General features: G+C 38.5%; 1 protein-coding gene across 5 annotated transcripts; it reads left to right on the top strand.

Moving 5' to 3' along the window:
- Positions 1-4082: 4082 nt before the first annotated feature.
- On the top strand, positions 4083-17113 carry ythdc1 (YTH N6-methyladenosine RNA binding protein C1). Of its 5 annotated transcripts, none has more exons than XM_055200316.2 (16): positions 4083-4266; positions 4823-4924; positions 5034-5305; positions 5517-5901; positions 6913-7079; positions 7511-7619; positions 7781-7898; positions 8066-8150; positions 10137-10306; positions 12012-12059; positions 12162-12241; positions 12524-12560; positions 12648-12669; positions 14700-14765; positions 15875-16039; positions 16262-17113. In XM_055200316.2, the coding sequence occupies exons 1-16, from the start codon at positions 4239-4241 to the stop codon at positions 16481-16483; spliced, it is 2076 nt and encodes a 691-aa protein (XP_055056291.2). In that variant the 5' UTR covers positions 4083-4238; the 3' UTR covers positions 16484-17113. The 5 variants fall into 5 exon arrangements, with proteins under 5 accessions (XP_055056291.2, XP_055056292.2, XP_055056290.2 ...); XM_055200317.2 differs by having other exon boundaries at positions 4084-4266; positions 12630-12669; positions 15875-16012; XM_055200315.2 differs by having other exon boundaries at positions 4084-4266; positions 12630-12669.
- The last annotated feature ends 1668 nt before the right edge of the window (positions 17114-18781 follow it).

Below are 18781 nucleotides of genomic sequence, written 5' to 3'. Positions count from 1 at the left end.
AGTGTCTTCAACCTTGACCATGGCCTTCTCCTCTGGACCTGTGTGTGAAAAGAACAGATAAGAATTAAGGATTCAAGGATCATCCTTTAATCCAGCATATCATGCAGGATTGTCAATCTGAGATTCAGTGTCATATGGTGGTGAAGGACAGCAAAACACTTAGAAACTTCAAATAATTATTAAAAAAGTGAATTAACTGAAAAAACAAAACGATCAGTATTCAAAAGGGAATAGTATTAATCATTAAAAAGTCATTTGGCTAACTGTGTCTCTCTCTCACACATTTCACTCAGTGTTTTTTGTTTGTACATCAGTCACAGATATTGTTGGACTATTACAGAGGTGAATATGTATGAACTTACAGGCTTCCTCTGCTGTTGATAACGGCCTCACCGAAACCTCAGCATCCACTGTGTTTCCCTCATGCGGACTGCCCGGTTCACTGAGCACCTCCTCCTGTGACACAGGGACGGAGGGCTCAGTGAACTCAGGAGCAGATAGAGGTCTGCTGATTGCAACAACGGGCCGATTCTCCTTAACAAACAGGAGAGTCGACCCGTTATTCAAAGCAGCAGAAAGCTCTTCCGCTGAAGGGAATCGTCGTGATCCTCTGTCAATAACAAAGACGGGAAACATGACGAACAAAACACACAAAGACAAACAAACAACCACGAAAAACACAGAAAATCGCCTTGGACTTGTAAACAAGAACCAAAACACGCCGAACTGAAAACCCACGAAACAATGAAGGGCGGGCTGTCTTTTATAGCCTCTGAAACTTGACGTAATAATCACTGCATTACAGCGTCACCTTTCGAACATTAACCATTGTTAACTGTAGTTAAACCATGGAAACCATAAACACAAACACACACACACACACATATATATCCCCCCCCACCAATATATTTTTATAATTGCTTTATGAATATCGGGAATTGTCTATCTTTTCTTTATCAGATAAAAAGTCTTCAACAATAAAATTCTCCTCAGTCCAATACTAAGTTTATTAAACACGGACATTTAAATAATTTATATTTTGCATAGAGCGCCCTTTAGATATTTTGTTATAACATTTGAAAAGAAAATAATCACATCTTTTTAAATATGATCGTATTTATAATTTAATATTTACACGCCCTTTCAGTATTATTTGCTATGTTGACTTTAATAAATAAATCGCCATATATTTTGTTTGAAAAATTAAAATGTAATATTGTATTAGTGTGCTTTGTTTTAACATTAAATAAAAATTGGATTCTTATGAGTTTAAATGTATATATTTTAAAGCGGCAAGTCCGTCTATGAATAGATTCTCTGGCATTTAATTCAAACAAACTGTTTTAGACATTAACATTTGTTTTTATTTTAGACAAATCAGTTTACAAACTTTAAACTGTTTCGAAATTAATTAAGGTAGCAAACACATATTCAAAAAATATTCAAAGATTTAAACGGATATCATTGTACATTTTAGTCTGAGCTTTTAAAAGGAATAATTAAAATTTAGGTAAAATTGTCACGAGCTATGCATTTAAATAACTGTATAAATGTTGTAAATGACATACGTGTAATAATATGTACATTACACCCCATTTAATGCTTGTTTATTATGACTTTCGGTTTAAAACTTTACACAAATTGACATTTAAAAAAATATTTAGTGATAATACACAGCGCACATAAAAGATTAAAAAACATAAAATGGCATGAACAGAATCAATGAGTAACGTTACATACATTTGTACTTTTGTACATTTGTACATTTTAAAAAAATATAAGAAAATACACTTATACATATTTTAAGCTCTACAACCCACACTTAATATAAGTAAGCTAAAATAATTACATTAAAACCACAAAAGAAAATAATATAGCCCACTAATAAAATAATAAAAGTGATAATAAGTAAGTAAATAAATAAATTAAGAGGGAGTGTTATTAAACAGTTAATTTAGTGTAACGTGTAGGCTTCATGTTTTCTGTATTTTCTATTCCACAAAAAGAAATAACAATTTTTTTTTATATCCGTCGGAGCCGATGAAGTTATTATTGGGCAGCGCTCCGACATGTGGTGCTTTCGCACTTTCGGCGACCCCTCTCTCCTCCCTGTCCTCTCCTCTATCACTGTTTAAATAAATGGTAAAATGGGCAAATAATATATAAAAAAAGAGATTATCCTTAATATTATTTTGGTAAACTTTATTTCAGATCACTATTCCTCGTATTAAACATGAACCTTAAGAAATTGAGTAAGTTTGGTGAGATATTGTCTCCTGAACAGACATCATATCAGTCTCACATAGCTGCCTGCAGAATTAAGTGACGCCATAGTTTGTAAACCAATCAGAAATGTGGGAGCAAAAAGTATTTGAAGGCTGAAGATGATGTGACAGTTAATGATTTAATAAATTTCATTAAATAAATTACTTTATTATTTATTAAATATATTATAACAAATTAAATTAAATACTTTAATAAATGTTTAATTTAAACGATGTGCTTTGTACATTTACTTAGAAGTTTATCAATAGCTTTTCATTGTCTATTCGCATCTGTTTCAATCTGTTTTGCATAATTAATAAGAAGTGATTAAATAAATTAATAAATAAATGATTGACATGGGTTTCTGTACATCATGTTCATGTTCTGATCTAGTTTTTGCAATCAATACACTGGAGTTGGATTAAATGATGCAGACGACCGCATATTAATATGACTGGCAGTACTTACATATCATCTCGATTCTGATCATTTCAGACAAATCAAAGAAACACCAGCAAGGGTCCACTTTTTAAAATGCATCCCACATTTTAATTCAAAACAACGAAAATTCGGGAAAAAAATACTGAAATACATTTTATATATTTACATGCGCGCTTCCAGTTAGTACGATCGATTTATGTTCATTTTCAATGAAATATCAATTCTTGTGAAAAGTCATGTCTTTCTGCTTCGTTAATTTCTTCAGAGCAAAACAACACTGTTTTGTCCAATCAGAAAAGGTTTGAGAACTTTAAATGTCCAGGGAGCACGTCATTGGGTAAGCGGGGTGTCACCAAGTTTTGACTGGATGAAGGCAAAATGAAGCCAGCCAATGCCTAGCCAGCAAAGTTTTGATAGATGGGGGTAGTGCCCAATCATAAAACGAATACAATGATTCAGTTTGGTTGGTTTGCGTCGTTAAAATGTGCGCAGATAAAATGTTGTTATGGTAGCGGCTATGACTAGTTATACAAAATTATTTTATAAACAAAGAAAAACATTAAAACAAACCAATAAAACAAACAATTAATCATCATAATCGTCAAACCCCTAAAACAGTTAATTAATCATCAAAATTTATTAGGCAAAATATCAGCCAAATTTCATAATAGTGCCAGCCCAAAAACCCTTTTACTGTTTGTCTTTTTTTTACAGTCTATGGTTTGTACTGTACTATGGTACCGTACACAACGATGACGTGGCAGCGTATGCGCGCGCATTTTGGCAACGGAAGTATGGCAAGAATCAGCCGAATCAGCAGTAAAGCAACATAGACAGAGAAAGTTCTTTTAAAAAGTTGACTTTATTACGTTTTTCAACACAGCTACCAGACGTTAGCAGATGCCCTAATATAAAGTTGCCAGATACATATATACGTATATAAGTATATTATATTAAAGCAACCAAACGCAACAACCATACATTTTGATGCTGGGAAACCGTTTTATTATACTTTCTGAGTTGCTATTGCTAACACGTTAGAACCACTGGGGAATAACACCACTTCCGTTGCCAAAATGGAAAACGGTCTTGGCTTTCACTTCTTGTCAATATAAGTTCTTTGGTACATGCTCACCAATAAATATTAAAACCCGACAAGTAAAAAGTACCAGGTTTACATTTACAGTTTTATAATATTTTTTTCTATTTTGTTCTTTGTTGTTAATGACTTACAACAAAGTTACTACACTAAAGTTTCTAACTTCACAAATTAGTGAACTTCAAATATTATGGAAATCACGACAGTCTGTGTGTTTTTACGATGAGTGTCTGGCAACCCTCAGTCACTGCGCCGCGAGAGGAAGAGAGAGCCGCCATTTTAGATTACATTCACACACGTCAACAACAAAAACATACTGTGTGTGATATTTTTTTTTATTAAATAGCCGTGAATTTACACGGTTAATAAACACACGTCTATAGAGAGAAAGAGAAGAAAACTAAGTGTGTGTTCAATTCACAGAGGGCTGAAAATGTCCGTCGACAGGAGAGATGAGAAAGGTAAACGATGTCTCGGACTTTATTAGCCGCAGATATTAGCATGAAGCGTTATTTGTAAACACGTTGTCTTTGTTGTATATTCAATTAACTATTATTAATATATTCATTATTTTGTTAAATTCAGTCACATTTTCCAATAAACACAAATTATTTGTTAATAGGCGTTTTTAGAGGAAGAAGTGCGGTGACGGACAATAGTTTAGCATGATGCTAACTCGTGTTATTGTAAAGGATTTTATGTTCATATCGTTTTGTATTTTTTTAAGGAACAAATGCCATTGTTGTTATCATACGTCAAATGTTATTAAAATATAAATCATATGCCATTTTATTATCTTAAATGTTACAATGTCTATTTGTTTCTGATGCTAATCCTTTGCTCATTAAAAATGTTTATTGTACTTTGCTACATACTGTTGCATCATGACTGTCTTGCTGGCAGTGATTGCCTATATACTATAAAACCCTATAGACTGAATAAATGCAGTATTGTAAATGGTTTTGTTTATAAAAGTGCAGTTATGTTAACTTATTTTGCATGTTATTTTACTCATAGACGGAGAAGTGAATGTACTGGAAGATATTTTGACCGATGCTCCTGACCAGGACGATGAGCTTTACAACCCAGAGAGTGAACATGATATTAATGAGAAAAAAGGTACATGTCCCTAAAACAGGATCCAGCTTTTAAACAATGACACTTTTATTGTTTAAAGTCCCACTCTGTAGGACTATTGCCTCATTAACCGCTTCAATTCCTGTCCCAGGATCTAAAAGGAAGCACGAGCGAGGAGACGGTAAGGATACGAAGCGCCTCAGATCTTCAGGACACGCCACCAGACAATCAGTGAAGAGAGGCGCATCATCTGCTGGATCAAGTGTTAAAAAGATAAGCAATCCCAGAGGAAGACATGCACCTGAAGAGCTGTATGAGGACAGAAAGAGTCACACTGGAAGAGGCGGTACAGCTCAGGCCGATGCGTCACGGAGCAGAGAGTCCCAAAGACGGATCAAACCCCTGATGGAGGAGGTCCCTGAGGTAAACATGATCAGGGTCTAAACGCTAAGAAAAGTATATAAGCAATAAACATTAACTATACAAGAACGTAAAGGCACATTGACTTGACAGACCTTACTGCTTCATGTGACGTCCTATGAAGCTAAAGAATAAAGAAAGTGTTAAAGAGAACAGATGCCAAGCAAACTTTAAGGAAAAACCTATAACGCATGCTTTTGTTTCGTCTCTGCAGATACGGAGGACCAACGAAGACAACACAGGCAGAACAAGCCGCTCCTCCAGAGAGGAGGAGGCTCAGTCAGAGGAATACGCATCCGAGCAGGAGACCGGCAGCACCGCGGCCTCTTCTGAGGGCAACTGCTCCGAGATAGAGGAGGTCATGGAGGAAGAAGGAGAGGAAAAGGAAGGGGAGGAAGAAGAGGAGCAAGAGGACGAAGAAGAAGAGGAATACGAGGTGGAAGAAGAAGAAGAAGAGGAGGAGGAGGAGGAAGACCAACGGGAGGCGAATGAACAGAACGACTATGACACAAGGAGTGAAGCCAGTGACTCCCAATCTGAGTCCGTCTCGTTCTCCGAGGGGGAGTCCGTGCATTCGGTCTCCGGCTCTGAGGCTTCAGGTACGAGCTTCTGAAGTGATTTAACTAGTAGAAAAATGGTTAACAAACTCGCAATCATGTTCAGGTTACTAGATATTTGCTATCAGTTTTACGGTTTTGTTAACTTTTGTAGATTATTTTCTTTAAACGGACACACCAGACCAACGGCAACAAAATTGTGCAGACTGTGAGGTCGGCTCACATTGCCAACATGCCGGGTCCAAAGTTAGTCGGGTCAAATTTTTTTTTTTTTACAAAAAATTATTGATGCACGTCGTGTTTGGGTAAAAAGGGAATCTGGTACATTTCTTTGGACCAGAAAGGACCTCTACCTGACACACCAAACAGAATGCGGCCAAGTATCAAATCCGTTCTGGGTCTGCGTGACATGAGATAACTTTTTATGCCAGCAGGTGGGAGTAGTTGGTGTTCATTACTGAAAACAGGAAACCGGAAAAGCTAGTGGCTGCTGGGATACACAACAGATAACACAAATTTCCCTTACACCAGATATCTGTAATGTCTCATGAGCCATAAATATTTATGTATTGGAATGAGAGATTGGAAAGATAAGATGAGTGTTGTATGGATTCCTCTTGACCGTTGTTTGCTTGCTTTGTCACTTTTAGTTTTCTTCTCGTGCACTGGTTGGCTATGCCGAACAGCCAGTCAGAATGAGTCTCTTGGAGTCATAATAATACCATGACCTTTGTTGTAATGCTGGAATAAATTCCTTTGGTTACAAGGATGCAGATTTCATACTTGGTAGAGTAGGTCAGATTACAGTTGATGCCAACCTGAAATAGTTTTTTCAATATTTCCAATAACCAGACCTTCTTTCATCCTTTATCATGATGGTAACCGGGCTTTGTTGTAATCTTGCACAAGTTAAACACACATCTTTGGCAAAGTTAGCTCAAGGAGGATTGTTGAGTTAAGGTTGTTAGGTAAATCATGGGCCGTTGTATATACCCCTTATTTTTTGTTTTGATTGATCTCATTTTTAAAGTGTCATGTGTCTTTGACTTTCAGGATCTGATAAGAAACAAGAGAAACTGTCCTCGTCTGTCCGAGCTGTGAGAAAGGCTCCTCCCGTCTTTAAAGATCAAACCAGCAAGCTGAAGTATATCCTGAGAGAAGCCAGATATTTCCTAATTAAAAGCAACAACCACGAGAATGTTTCACTGGCTAAAGCAAAGGTACACATCTTGCATAACTGTTAAAGGTCACTTTAACTCGATTTTGAACATAATTGTGTGTCGCAACCACCCTGCAATGATAAAAATTTGCCTGCTCCTTTTTTTAAAATCCCTGTAAAACCTCAATAGTCTCATGGGACAAGCGGTTGGTGTTTTCTGAGCAAACTGATGTCACTTTGTGCAGGCCCCGCCCACAACTGTCCACAGTTTACATTTTAAATCTTCTTAACAAAATAAATTCCTGCATGTTCATTATAAACAATGACAAAAAGGTGATTGTAAACGGTGTATATTTTGGTGTAGATAACAGTAAATGTGGAGGGAAGCAGCGGCTCATTTGCATTTAAAGAGACACACACAAAAATAGGCCTATATGATGATCTATACAGGGTCTTATGTGTTTTTAACCAGCATCCATTATCTCTTCACAGGGTGTTTGGTCTACTCTGCCTGTCAACGAGAAAAAACTCAATGCTGCTTTTCGCTCTGCCCGAAACGTTGTGCTCATCTTCTCTGTCAGAGAAAGTGGAAAGTTTCAAGGTGCATCTTAAAAAAACAACGTTGTGCTGAATTTTTGCTCAAATCGTTTCGGCTCACGTGCTTAAAATAACATTTTGTGAAAGCTTTATCAAGATCAAACTATGGTCAATGAGGAAATATATTTTTTTGTCAAATAATGAAAAGTGTGTTTGTTTTTCAAGGTTTTGCCCGACTCTCATCAGAGTCTCATCATGGAGGATCTCCCATCCACTGGGTGCTGCCCGCAGGCATGAACGCTAAGATGCTCGGTGGAGTCTTCAAAATCGACTGGATTTGCAGGTATAAAAAGATGTTTACGTCTGTAAGGTTACAACTGAAACTTGCTGTATGAAGTCTGTCAAGTACTGTGTGATGATGGATAAACAGCACTGGACAATAACATAGAAATAAAAGCAACGTACAAATAATGTCACTCAATGCAACGCTGTTTTTTTTTTTGCTTGCAGGCGGGAATTACCTTTTACCAAAACAGCCCACCTTTCTAATTCATGGAATGAAAACAAGCCTGTGAAGATTGGACGTGATGGACAGGTCAGTTCTTTATCTTCATCGTCTCTGTGTAGTATGCGTGTTTTTAGACCAGGGGTTTTCAAACTGTGGGTCGCACAGTGGGATTAGGTGGGTCTAGCAGTAAAGCAGTAAATGAGTACGTTTACATGCATAGAATAAGCGGATAACTATCGAAAATCTGCTTATTATAAAAAACTGTTTACATGCAAATCAATAAGCCAGCTATGCAGACAACTGCGTTTACATGGGACTTGGAGATTTGTCAGGTTTCTCGCAGATAGTGACGTCATCGCCTATAGTGCATAATAGTCGATCAAAAAGCCGACGGCATATCTGTCTTAAGCTATATTGTTTTTTTCTCTTTTCGTGTCTCCAGAACCTGTAAATATAACATCAGTTTTTATTTTCGCAGTTTCTCTGCCAACTGCTTTAGTAGAGCAGAGACTTTTATGCGTTACTTTGTGCTTACTTCCGCGTCTGACGTTTATCTTTCACATCCGGAGACATGCGCCCATGGACAAAACCGTGAGAAAGCCGGTTAAGGTGTTTACATGCCACGCGAAAGCGGGGTAAAGAGCAAAAAACTACCTGTGCCGATCGGTTTTTGCTTGCGCCGTTTATGGGCTTAAAGAAAACCGTTTTATGCGTTTACATGACCCCACCTGTTATCAGTTTTTTTAAGCATAATCAGCGTAAGACTGTGCGTGTAAACGCACTCAATGACATAAAAAAACTGTTTAGTCCAACTAGGGATGCATAACGATTTACCTATAGCAGAATAAAAGTTTTTGTTTACATCATATGTATGTGAACTGTATAATAACGTATATATAAAAATGCACACATGCATGTATAATTTTAAGAAAAAAATTATATATTAAGTATTTTTATATAATATAAATTATACATAAATATACACATGTACACATTTCTTAAATATATACATGCATGTGTGTGCATTTATCTGTACAAAGTTGTTATACATAGTTCACACACATGATACAAAAACTTTAGTTCTGCTATGGATTAGTTACGGTTAATTGTTCCAACTAATGACAAGCAATGACAATTATTTTGATATGATATACCATAGGGTAAATATAAAGTTTTATAAACGTACATTTCATTAATACAATGACAAGGAAAATAAAAAAACTACTTGTATAAATAAGAATAAAAAGTGCGTTTCAGCACATTTCTATTTTAAAATATGTTGGTGGGTCCCGGGATAGGTTAAACCTATGGGCTGCGAAATGAAAAGTTTGATAGTTTTTGGATAATGTATAGGGTTGGGGTGTTACTTACTTTACCTTTTAACTTTCTTGACCATCAGAATCAGATTGTAATCCCCTTCACATCCTTTATAATTTGATGTCTTTTTTTCATTATGTTTTTAATGCATTTTTAATTTTGAGCATGTATTATAGTTTCCCACAGGATTTTGAGAGACTGTGGTGGTGATGACGTCACCCGCTAATTAGCATATATGTGACGTCATCATGTCGTGTTTGCGTTTGATCTAATGTTGGCACCTGAAATATGTTTCACTTCTACTCTTTGATCTGTATCTGTATTTGATCTGTATTATATATCAAATTATATTTTAAGCCAAATTAAGCCGTTTTAAATAGTGAAATAAAAATGTAAATGGGAATCATGAAAATTCTATTTGTGGGGGCCAGGGTTGATTCTATGGTGGGCCACCACAAATAAATCAATGTATGGGAAACACTGCAAGATGTCTTTGATAAGCTACACATTCTGTTAGGAAGTTTGATTTGTTAAATTATCTGTTAATTATTTATATTTTAAGTGAAAAAATCTGGCAACCCAGTAATACATTATATAAGAAATTTTAAATGCAGTTTTTATTGTATTCAAACTTTTCTTGAAATCAACATCAAAAGTTTTTTTCATGCTATTTCTACTGATAAATCACGCTAATGTTGTTTTTCTTCATTGTCCCACATGGCGTCTCGTCTCTCGGATGCAAACGTCCGTCTCCAGGAGATCGAACTGGAATGCGGGACACAGCTGTGCATGCTTTTCCCCCCCGACGAGAGCATCGATTTGTATCAGGTCATTCACGGAATGCGTCACAAGAGGAGGATGCACTCCGAGCCTCGGTCTCGGGGCCGACCCCCTCACCGAGATCCCGCCCCTCGCGACCTGGGAAGGTTAGAAAAATTCTTTGGACTGATAGTGCACACTTGTGTCCCCGTCACCTGACGAGAAGGGCGCAAAGCCGGTTTATTTTTCCACCTTCGTCTTCATCATCGCTCAGAGAAGAGCCTCAGACCGGACCGGTCGGAGCGTCGATCTCCCATTCCGTTGCTAATGTTGATGGTGGTGTGTAAGTTTGAGTCGAAATAGCGAATAACAACTTCAGCCTCAGAACGGTGTGGGGTTAACCCTTTAGTATGTAGTCGCTGAGGTTGGTTGCTTACTGTAGATGAGACTGTGTTTAAATTTGTTCCCAAAGCCTTTTCTTGCAGGAGTGTCCATGGGGAGTAGAGCCAGTCAAATATGGGACTCTTTTAAAAGGAGCCTTAATTGTTAAGCAGAAGATGGCGCGTCGGTTTGAGGGCCAGTTGTTAAACGAAGGAAGGAGGAGCATATTCTGGGACTTCTGTGCTGGGTTTCCTTTCCAGAATAAAACAGCCCAGTGTGTGCTCGTGAATAGAGATAGTTTGCCGTTGTAGAGAGAATGAAAACAGAAAGGGAGAGACAGGGAGGGAGAAAAAAAGAAAAGAAACGGAGAGGTGTAGTGCCAATGGACTTGAACCGACCGCACCAGGGACTGTTCCTATAGAGTCCTGCTGTACATGAACTCTCTTTCACTTTTCATCAGGGCCAAAACATGGACATGAACCATCCCTGCTCTCTCTCCAGATAAAAACAAGGTTTATTACGTTGCCCCCCTTGGACTCAACATCTTCCCGTATTCATTCCCCCTTTCCCCGTCCCCTTTGTTTAAAGCCCCCCAGTCGATGGGATGTTTCACCTGGTGGTAGGTAGGCGCTTTTGTTTCCCTCTTCTGGACTAATGGTGTAAAATGACGCCTCCACCCCTCCCTTCTTCTGTGTTTCTTCATGGACTGAGTGACCCAAGAGAAGTTTATTTCCACATGTCTGGATCTTCTCTTGGTGGTTTCGGTTTGGTTTTCAATGGACTACTTATCACTCCCCCTTCTTCCGGCTCATCGAGCCTTCCCGTTAAAAATGTGTTAAAGCATAAGATGGACTGTTATATGAACTTTATAAGTATTTGCCAACGTTAGCGGTCACAAAACGACAAGAACGCGGTATGTCACACTTTCAACCAGATTTGTTTTGTTTGTGTGTGTTTTATTGGGTAACATTTGTTTGAATGACACATGCATTTATTGAGTTTCTGTCAGAAGGAGAGTAGCTGAGTTTGCAATGAATAATCTGAATGTAGATTTGTAATCTCCTTCGAGTGTCACACATTGGGTGAACGGTGCGAAAACCAAAAATCTAAATGGTAGTTTTGGGCTCCATCGACAGCATTTCTGGGATGATGTTTGTTACCTCTGACAATAATAATTCACATATAAGAACATATAGATATATAGAAGAGGAATGAGAGGTTAATAATGTATAGTTAGTATTTAAACGCTTGTATTTTTGTATGGTTTGTTAAAAAAATGTCATAGCTCTACTTTTCTTGCAGGACGATCATCTGTTTGTGTGTATTTTTGATGTTTCTTTCTGGTATCCTTGCACATTTTAAGGGTTCTTGTCACATTATTCTGATGTTACAACTTAGCATATTAAGGCTTTACCTTGCATACATCGTTTATATTCATGTACTTAATTTTGTACATTTTTTTGTCTTTGGTAATGAACATTATGCCACCAGTGCTGTCGAGAGCTTAACCTGCAAGGTTTCTGATAGCAAAATGATAAGGTGTTGATATGCAATACACACATGCACACAGAGGATAGTGTTGATTCATGTATGTTTTTAAACCTGTGCTATGTTTCACATGAATATACCTGATTCACGTAGGCGTCGTCCCGAGGAATATGACATGCACAACCGGAAGCGGCCCAGGATTGATTATCCGCCAGAATTCCCACAGAGACCAGGTCAATATCTGCTTCGTGCTTTTTCTTGCTACGTTCCAGACAACTCGAATTTAGGATATTTCCCACCTCGAAGCGGAAGTGATGGCACTTAATTAATGTTACTAAACACTTTAAATGTAGTGTTACTTAATATCCTAAAACAGAGTTGTCTGGAACGCTGCATCTGTTTGTAATTTTTCCACTTTTTTTAAAACAAAGTTTACGTCTTGTGATTTGTGTTTCGATGTTGTTCAGAGCGTTTGTTATAGTTCTGTGCTGTGTTTACTTTTGCCGTCGTCTTAGGTTTTATGCAGGACCCTCGCAATCCACCTGTGGACAGGTAAGTGTCGATATCTTTCCTTCTCTTTCATATTCAGTTGACTTGCAATGAACTTCTGTATCGTTTCAGGCGTTTCTCTGGTGTTAGAAGAGACGTGTTTCTCAATGGAGTAAGTCTTTTTTTTCTTTTTATTCATCTCTTTTTGAATGCATCTCTGCACCTCTTCCTCATTTAGATGCTACATTTGGTGTTTCAGATACAAAACTGCTAAGTTCGGTTTCACACAATGCATGAACTGCGCGTTTGCAGCACTAATTTATTTTTTAGCACTGATGTTAACTCTTTCCCCGCCATTGATGGGTTATCTCGACTATTAAAGGATTAGTCCATTTTCTTAAAAAATCCAGATAATTTACTCACCACCATGTCATCCAAAATGTTGATGTCTTTCTTTGTTCAGTAGAGAAGAAATTATGTTTTTTGAGGAAAACATTCCAGGATTTTTCTCATTTTAATGTACTTTAATGGACCCCAACACTTAACGGTTTGAATGCAGTTTAAAATTGCAGTTTTAAAGGACTCAAACGAGGCATAAGGGTCTTATCTAGCGAAACAGTTGTCATTTTTGGCAAGACAAATAAAAAATATGCACTATTAAACCACAACTTATCTTTTTTTCCTCTGGCTGTGTTACGAGCCGGCGCGACCTCACGTAATATGTCATCACGTCAAGAGGTCATGGATGATGTATTGAAACTACGCCCCAGTGTTTACAAGTGTAGAGAAAGAGGACCGTTCAGACGTTGTTGTATGTGGAATGATACAAATTAATGTCTTTGTGTCAGTTTATTGTTTAAAATGGTCCGTAAATGTGCGTGTCATATATGTAACTCATGACCTTTCCACGGCATTACGCAATTGCGTGGGGTTGAGCTGGCGCGTCGCACAGCGGGAGGAGGACGAGAAGTTGTGGTATAAAAGTGAAATTTTTTTTTCTTGCCAGGAATGACAGTCGTTTTGCTAGATAGGACCCCTATGCTGCGTTTACACCAGCCGCGATAGAGGCGTCAAGCGCGAGTAATTTCAATGTTAAGTCAATGTGAAGACGCGTTGATGCGCGTCTGGAGGTCTCGCGGATGAGGCGGTTGGCGCGATAGACGCAATTTCGCCTCATTCGCGCGTCTAGCGTGGTACGCTCAAATGGTACTTCTTGTGCATTTTGCGTTTGATGCGAATTTGCGGCTGACGCCGAGTTGAAAAATTGGAACTTTGGGAGATTTTTGCGCCATGTTAACCATTCAGGAGCCTGCTTGCTGCTGTGGCGCCAGCCCTGCCCGGAGTCACTCATTCAACATGAAGGAATGCTTGATATTGTCCGTAAGCAGTCACCCGGAGCTATACGACACAAGTTCTTATTTCTATAGAGACGGGAATAAAAAGGACCTCGCTTGGATGAGTGTCAGTGAGGATATTGGGCAACCTGGTAAATTGTAAATACACATTTCACTTTTGAGTCACGTGATGTTTATCGACCCGCGCAATTTATTTTCCCCCTATAGTAAAGTGACTAAATACAAACTGGTAACTCTCTCGATAAATGCACAATCAACATCAGCCATCTTGCAAACAGACAACATCATAGCACTTGCCCCTCCCACAAGAGGCGGATTTTGCCTCTGATGCGCGTCAAATGCTTGCTTTTTCCGCGTGTCCACTTCGCTGTAGACATGCGACTGCATTCAAACTGATCAAGCGGCAAACAAGGCGCTGTAGACGTGATTTTGATGCCTCAAACAAGGTTGGCGTAAACGCATTATGCCTCGTTTGGGATCGTTTGGAGTTCTTTGTAGCTGCAATTTTAAACTGCATTAAGACTGTTTAAGTGTTGGGGTCCATTAAAATGAGAAAAATCCTGGAATGTTTTCATCAAAAAAAAAAAACAACAACATCATTTCTTCTTGACTGAACATAGAAAGACATCAACATTTTGGATGACATGGTGGTGAGTAAATGATCTGGATTTTTTTTAAGAAAGAGGAATATTCCTTTAAAGCATATTATAAACACCACAGACAGATTCTAGTTTATGTTGAGCGGCACAAAATCACATTTCTTTTAAAATGGCTACCATCATGCAGATGAGATCATAATTGTGGATTTTAAACATGAGTTCATTAACACCCCTCTTCTTATTTTTAGTCTTATAATGATTATATGAGAGAATTTCACCACAACATTGGACCTCCACCACCATGGCAAGGAATGGTGAGTAATAGTGTTGGGCGATATGCCCTATTTTTAGATCGTCCTATCGTCAGCCTGTGAGATCGGCGATACACGATATTATCGGGGGGCGTGGCAGTAGTTTACTCTTTTTTTTATTTGTTAATTTTTACTCATTATAACAAGTCACTTGATGGGTGGACAAAAAAAAAACAAGACCGTTACACCGTCATGACTGCAACCTTCTTAAAACTGATGCCATTAAAGCGAGCACGTTATTAAAACCCTATCATGATTACTTAATAACTGTAAAAACATGCATCTGCGCACGCACACACACGTGCGCGCACATACAAACTATTCAATGCATTTATTTAGTGCTGTTGCAGAAGACTACACGTGTCAAGCAGTGGTGCTCTCATGAGGTGCCTTTCTAAACGCATCGGTCCAGCGGAACGCGATCATATTTTAAACACAATCATATATTAAACACGAGGGACGTGTTGCTACAACTCATCAAATGCATATCATAAACAGGATTAATACCTAGTGATCTGACTTCGGACAGAGCGCAGCTTTCTGCACGTACGCAAGAGTGAGAGAGAGGCGGTAATATGCAGCGGGTCATATTTTGAACAAAAAGTAAAGTTTGCATCAGCTCGCATGAAACGCATTAAACTGAACAAATAAGGATTACTACTTTAGTTTATGTTTAGACTGCGGACAGACGCGAGAGCGCGTGCACGTGAGACAGAGAGAAGCGCAGCTGCTCATGACGCGGCGCGCTGGATTTAGTGGTAGGAGGAGACCAAGACGCACGCATTAAGTGCAGGTACGTGCAAGAAGGAATTCTCTATTTACAAGCTCTCCGCTTAAAGTGAAGCCCACAAACCCTCATGTGAGGAAAAGCATGCATTGTCGGTGTTAATATAAAACTATGATGATAATAATAATAATAACCATTCGCCAACTATCGTCTTGACTATCGCCATGAAAGCCTGCCATTGACGATATGTCTGAAGATCGTCGATACACGATACTATCGTCTATCGGCACAACCCTAGTGAGTAATGAACCGTGATACTGACAATCGGCTCTATTGTTATTTTTTGTAACGATGATGATGATGATGATGTTGTTTTTTGTCTCAGGCACCGTACCCTGGAATGGAGCACCCACCCCAGCACCCGTACTACCAGCATCATCATCATCCTCCTCCACCACAGGCCCACCCTCCTTACTCCGGACATCACCCAATGCCACATGATGCCCGCTTCAGAGAGAAAAGGGTTGTTCGCTCTTTTGCCTCCAGTCTGGTAATGTTTAGCCACTGTGAACGGCTCAGAAAAAAAATGCCCGTTTTATTTAAAACTTAGTGAGGTGGCTACATGAACCTGTCAGAACCACAAACAGCCAATTACATGCTTATGTTTGCAGTAGATAGTGAGTCTCACTAGTTTCTAGTTTAGGACGGAGCCGATAGGTTCAAATACATCCATATGGTTTTGCTTACTCTTTCTTCTTCTTTTTCCTAATAGCACGACTACGACATGCGTGTGGACGACTTTTTGAGACGAACGCAGGCGGTGGTGAGCGGACGTAGGAGCCGTCCACGAGAACGTGACCGACAGAGAGAGCGAGATCGACCTCGCGACGGCCGTCGAGACAGAGAGAGAGAGCGCGGCAGAGAACGAGACCGCGACAGAGAACGAATTCGAGATCGCGAGAGAGAGAAGGAGAGAGGCCGGTACCGGAGATAGGGGGAAATGTGTTAAACCTGTATATTTCTTTTTGTTTTGTAGATAACATTAGTGTTTCTTTTTTTACAGTTGAACCAAGCTGAACTAAATCTTAGTTTTTTTACTCGACCCCCTGTCGTTGTATCATGTAAGCAGTGCATCAAACTGAACTGTGAAAACCAAAAATGTTTTACCCTCCGATCTTTTTAGTTGATTTTTATCATCTGTTCTTCAGTTACACATCAACTCAATGTACGTTTCATTTAGGATCGTGAGGGATCTTCCAGTTCTTTCTGGTTCTCACATATTTTAAGTGTCTGTGTTTGCTAGCTCCGCGCTTGTCTCTGTGATCTCCGTTGTACATTTAAATGAAGTCATAATCTGTGGCACTGCGAAGTATGACTGTTGTATCTTGTATGCTGCTTTAGCTTCGTCTAAAGCCAGATTTGTTTCTGGTGTTTGGATTTGGAAATGAGGACGTGTTCCTTCTGTCAAGTGAAAGGACATTAAATGTTATGAAAATGTTTTGTACAATGACTTGAGCCATTTGTTTTTGGATGCATTTTGTTGGAGCGATACAAAAACTTGAAGTGCTGGTGTTGTGTTTGAGAACAGAACATTACCTGAAAAATAAAAAGTTTGCATTTTTAATCGTATATAAAACTTTTTTGGGTGGTTTCCTGGACAGGACTCATCCTAATCCCAGACTAAAATGCATGTTTTAGCTTAACTTAAAAAAAAAACACTTTTACCGACATATTTTAAAGGTGAAGTGTGTAATTTTTAGAAGGATCTCTTGACAGAAATGCAAAATAATAAACAAAACTATATTATCAGAGGTGTATAAAGACCTTTTTATAATGAACTGTTATGTTTTTATTACCTTAGAATGAGACGTTTTATCTACATACACAGAGGGTCCCTTTACGCGGAAGTCGCCATTTTGTGCTGCCATGTTTCTACAGAAGCCCTTAAAGGAATAGTCTACTCATTTTCAATATTAAAATATGTTATTACCTTAACTAAGAATTGTTGATACATCCCTCTATCATCTGTGTGCGTGGACGTAAGCGCTGGAGCACGCTGCGACGCTTCGATAGCATTTAGCTTAGCCCCATTCATTCAATGGTACCATTTAGAGATAAAGTTAGAAGTGACCAAACACATCAACGTTTTTCCTATTTAAGACGAGTAGTTATACGAGCAAGTTTGGTGGTACAAAATAAAACGTAGCTCTTTTCTAAGCGGATTTAAAAGAGGAACTATATTTTATGGCGTTATAGCACTTTTGGGAGTACATCGACTTGGCGCAGTAACACCCTCCCTCTCCCATTATGAGAGTGAGAAGGGGAGCGGACTTTTCAGGCGAGTCCAAGTACTCCCAAAAGTGCTATTACGCCATAAAATATAGTTCCTCTTTTAAATCCGATTAGAAAAGCGCTACGTTTTATTTTGTACCACCAAACTTGCTCGTATAACTACTCGTCTTAAATAGGAAAAACGTTGATGTGTTTGGTCACTTCTAACTTTATCTATAAATGGTACCATTGAATGAATGGGGCTAAGCTAAATGCTATCGAAGCGTCGCAGCGCGCTCCAGCACTGACGTGCACGCACACAAATGATAGAGGGATGCATCAACAATTCTTAGTTAAGGTAATAACATATTTTAATATTGAAAATGAGTAGACTATTCCTTTAACGGACAAACTTTTTACTAAGTTTACTAAGTTGACACCAGTTTTTCTGGTGGCGGCTACCCTAGCTTCTCTATGCGTTTCAAAAGCGAGGGGTGAGCAGTGGACTGAGCCGTTAGTTGCAATTTGCAACCTCACCACTAGATGCTGCTAAAATATACACACTGCACCATTAACATACATCAGTGCTGTTGTTTTGTCTCGAGATGCACACATGTATTGTATTTATTAAGGTTTGTTAAAACTACTTAAATTTGCTAATATAACTAAGGCCTAGCGCTGTATTAATCTAAACCCTGTCTGGGAAACTAAGACAAGTAAACCAAACACAGTTAAAGGGATAGTTCACCCAAACATGAAATATTTGAAATTCTCTTATCCTCGTGTTGTTCTAAATGTTCTGTATGGATTTCTTTTTTTCTGATGAAAACAAAAGTAGATATTTTGATAAATGATGGAAAGCACACAGCCGATGGAAACCATTGACTTCCATAGTAGGAAAAAACAAATATGGTGAAATTCAATGGGCCATCAACTGGATGCTTAACATTATTTATCACAATACTTTCATTATATTTGTTTTTCCTACTATGAAAGTCAATGTTTAGGGCAGCTTTTTCTT

This window comes from Misgurnus anguillicaudatus, chromosome 22 (assembly GCF_027580225.2).
Source record: "Misgurnus anguillicaudatus chromosome 22, ASM2758022v2, whole genome shotgun sequence".
Classification (NCBI taxonomy): domain Eukaryota; kingdom Metazoa; phylum Chordata; class Actinopteri; order Cypriniformes; family Cobitidae; genus Misgurnus; species Misgurnus anguillicaudatus.
The sequence above is the reverse complement of the archived record's forward strand: the minus strand, read 5'-3'. Positions and strand labels throughout refer to the sequence as shown.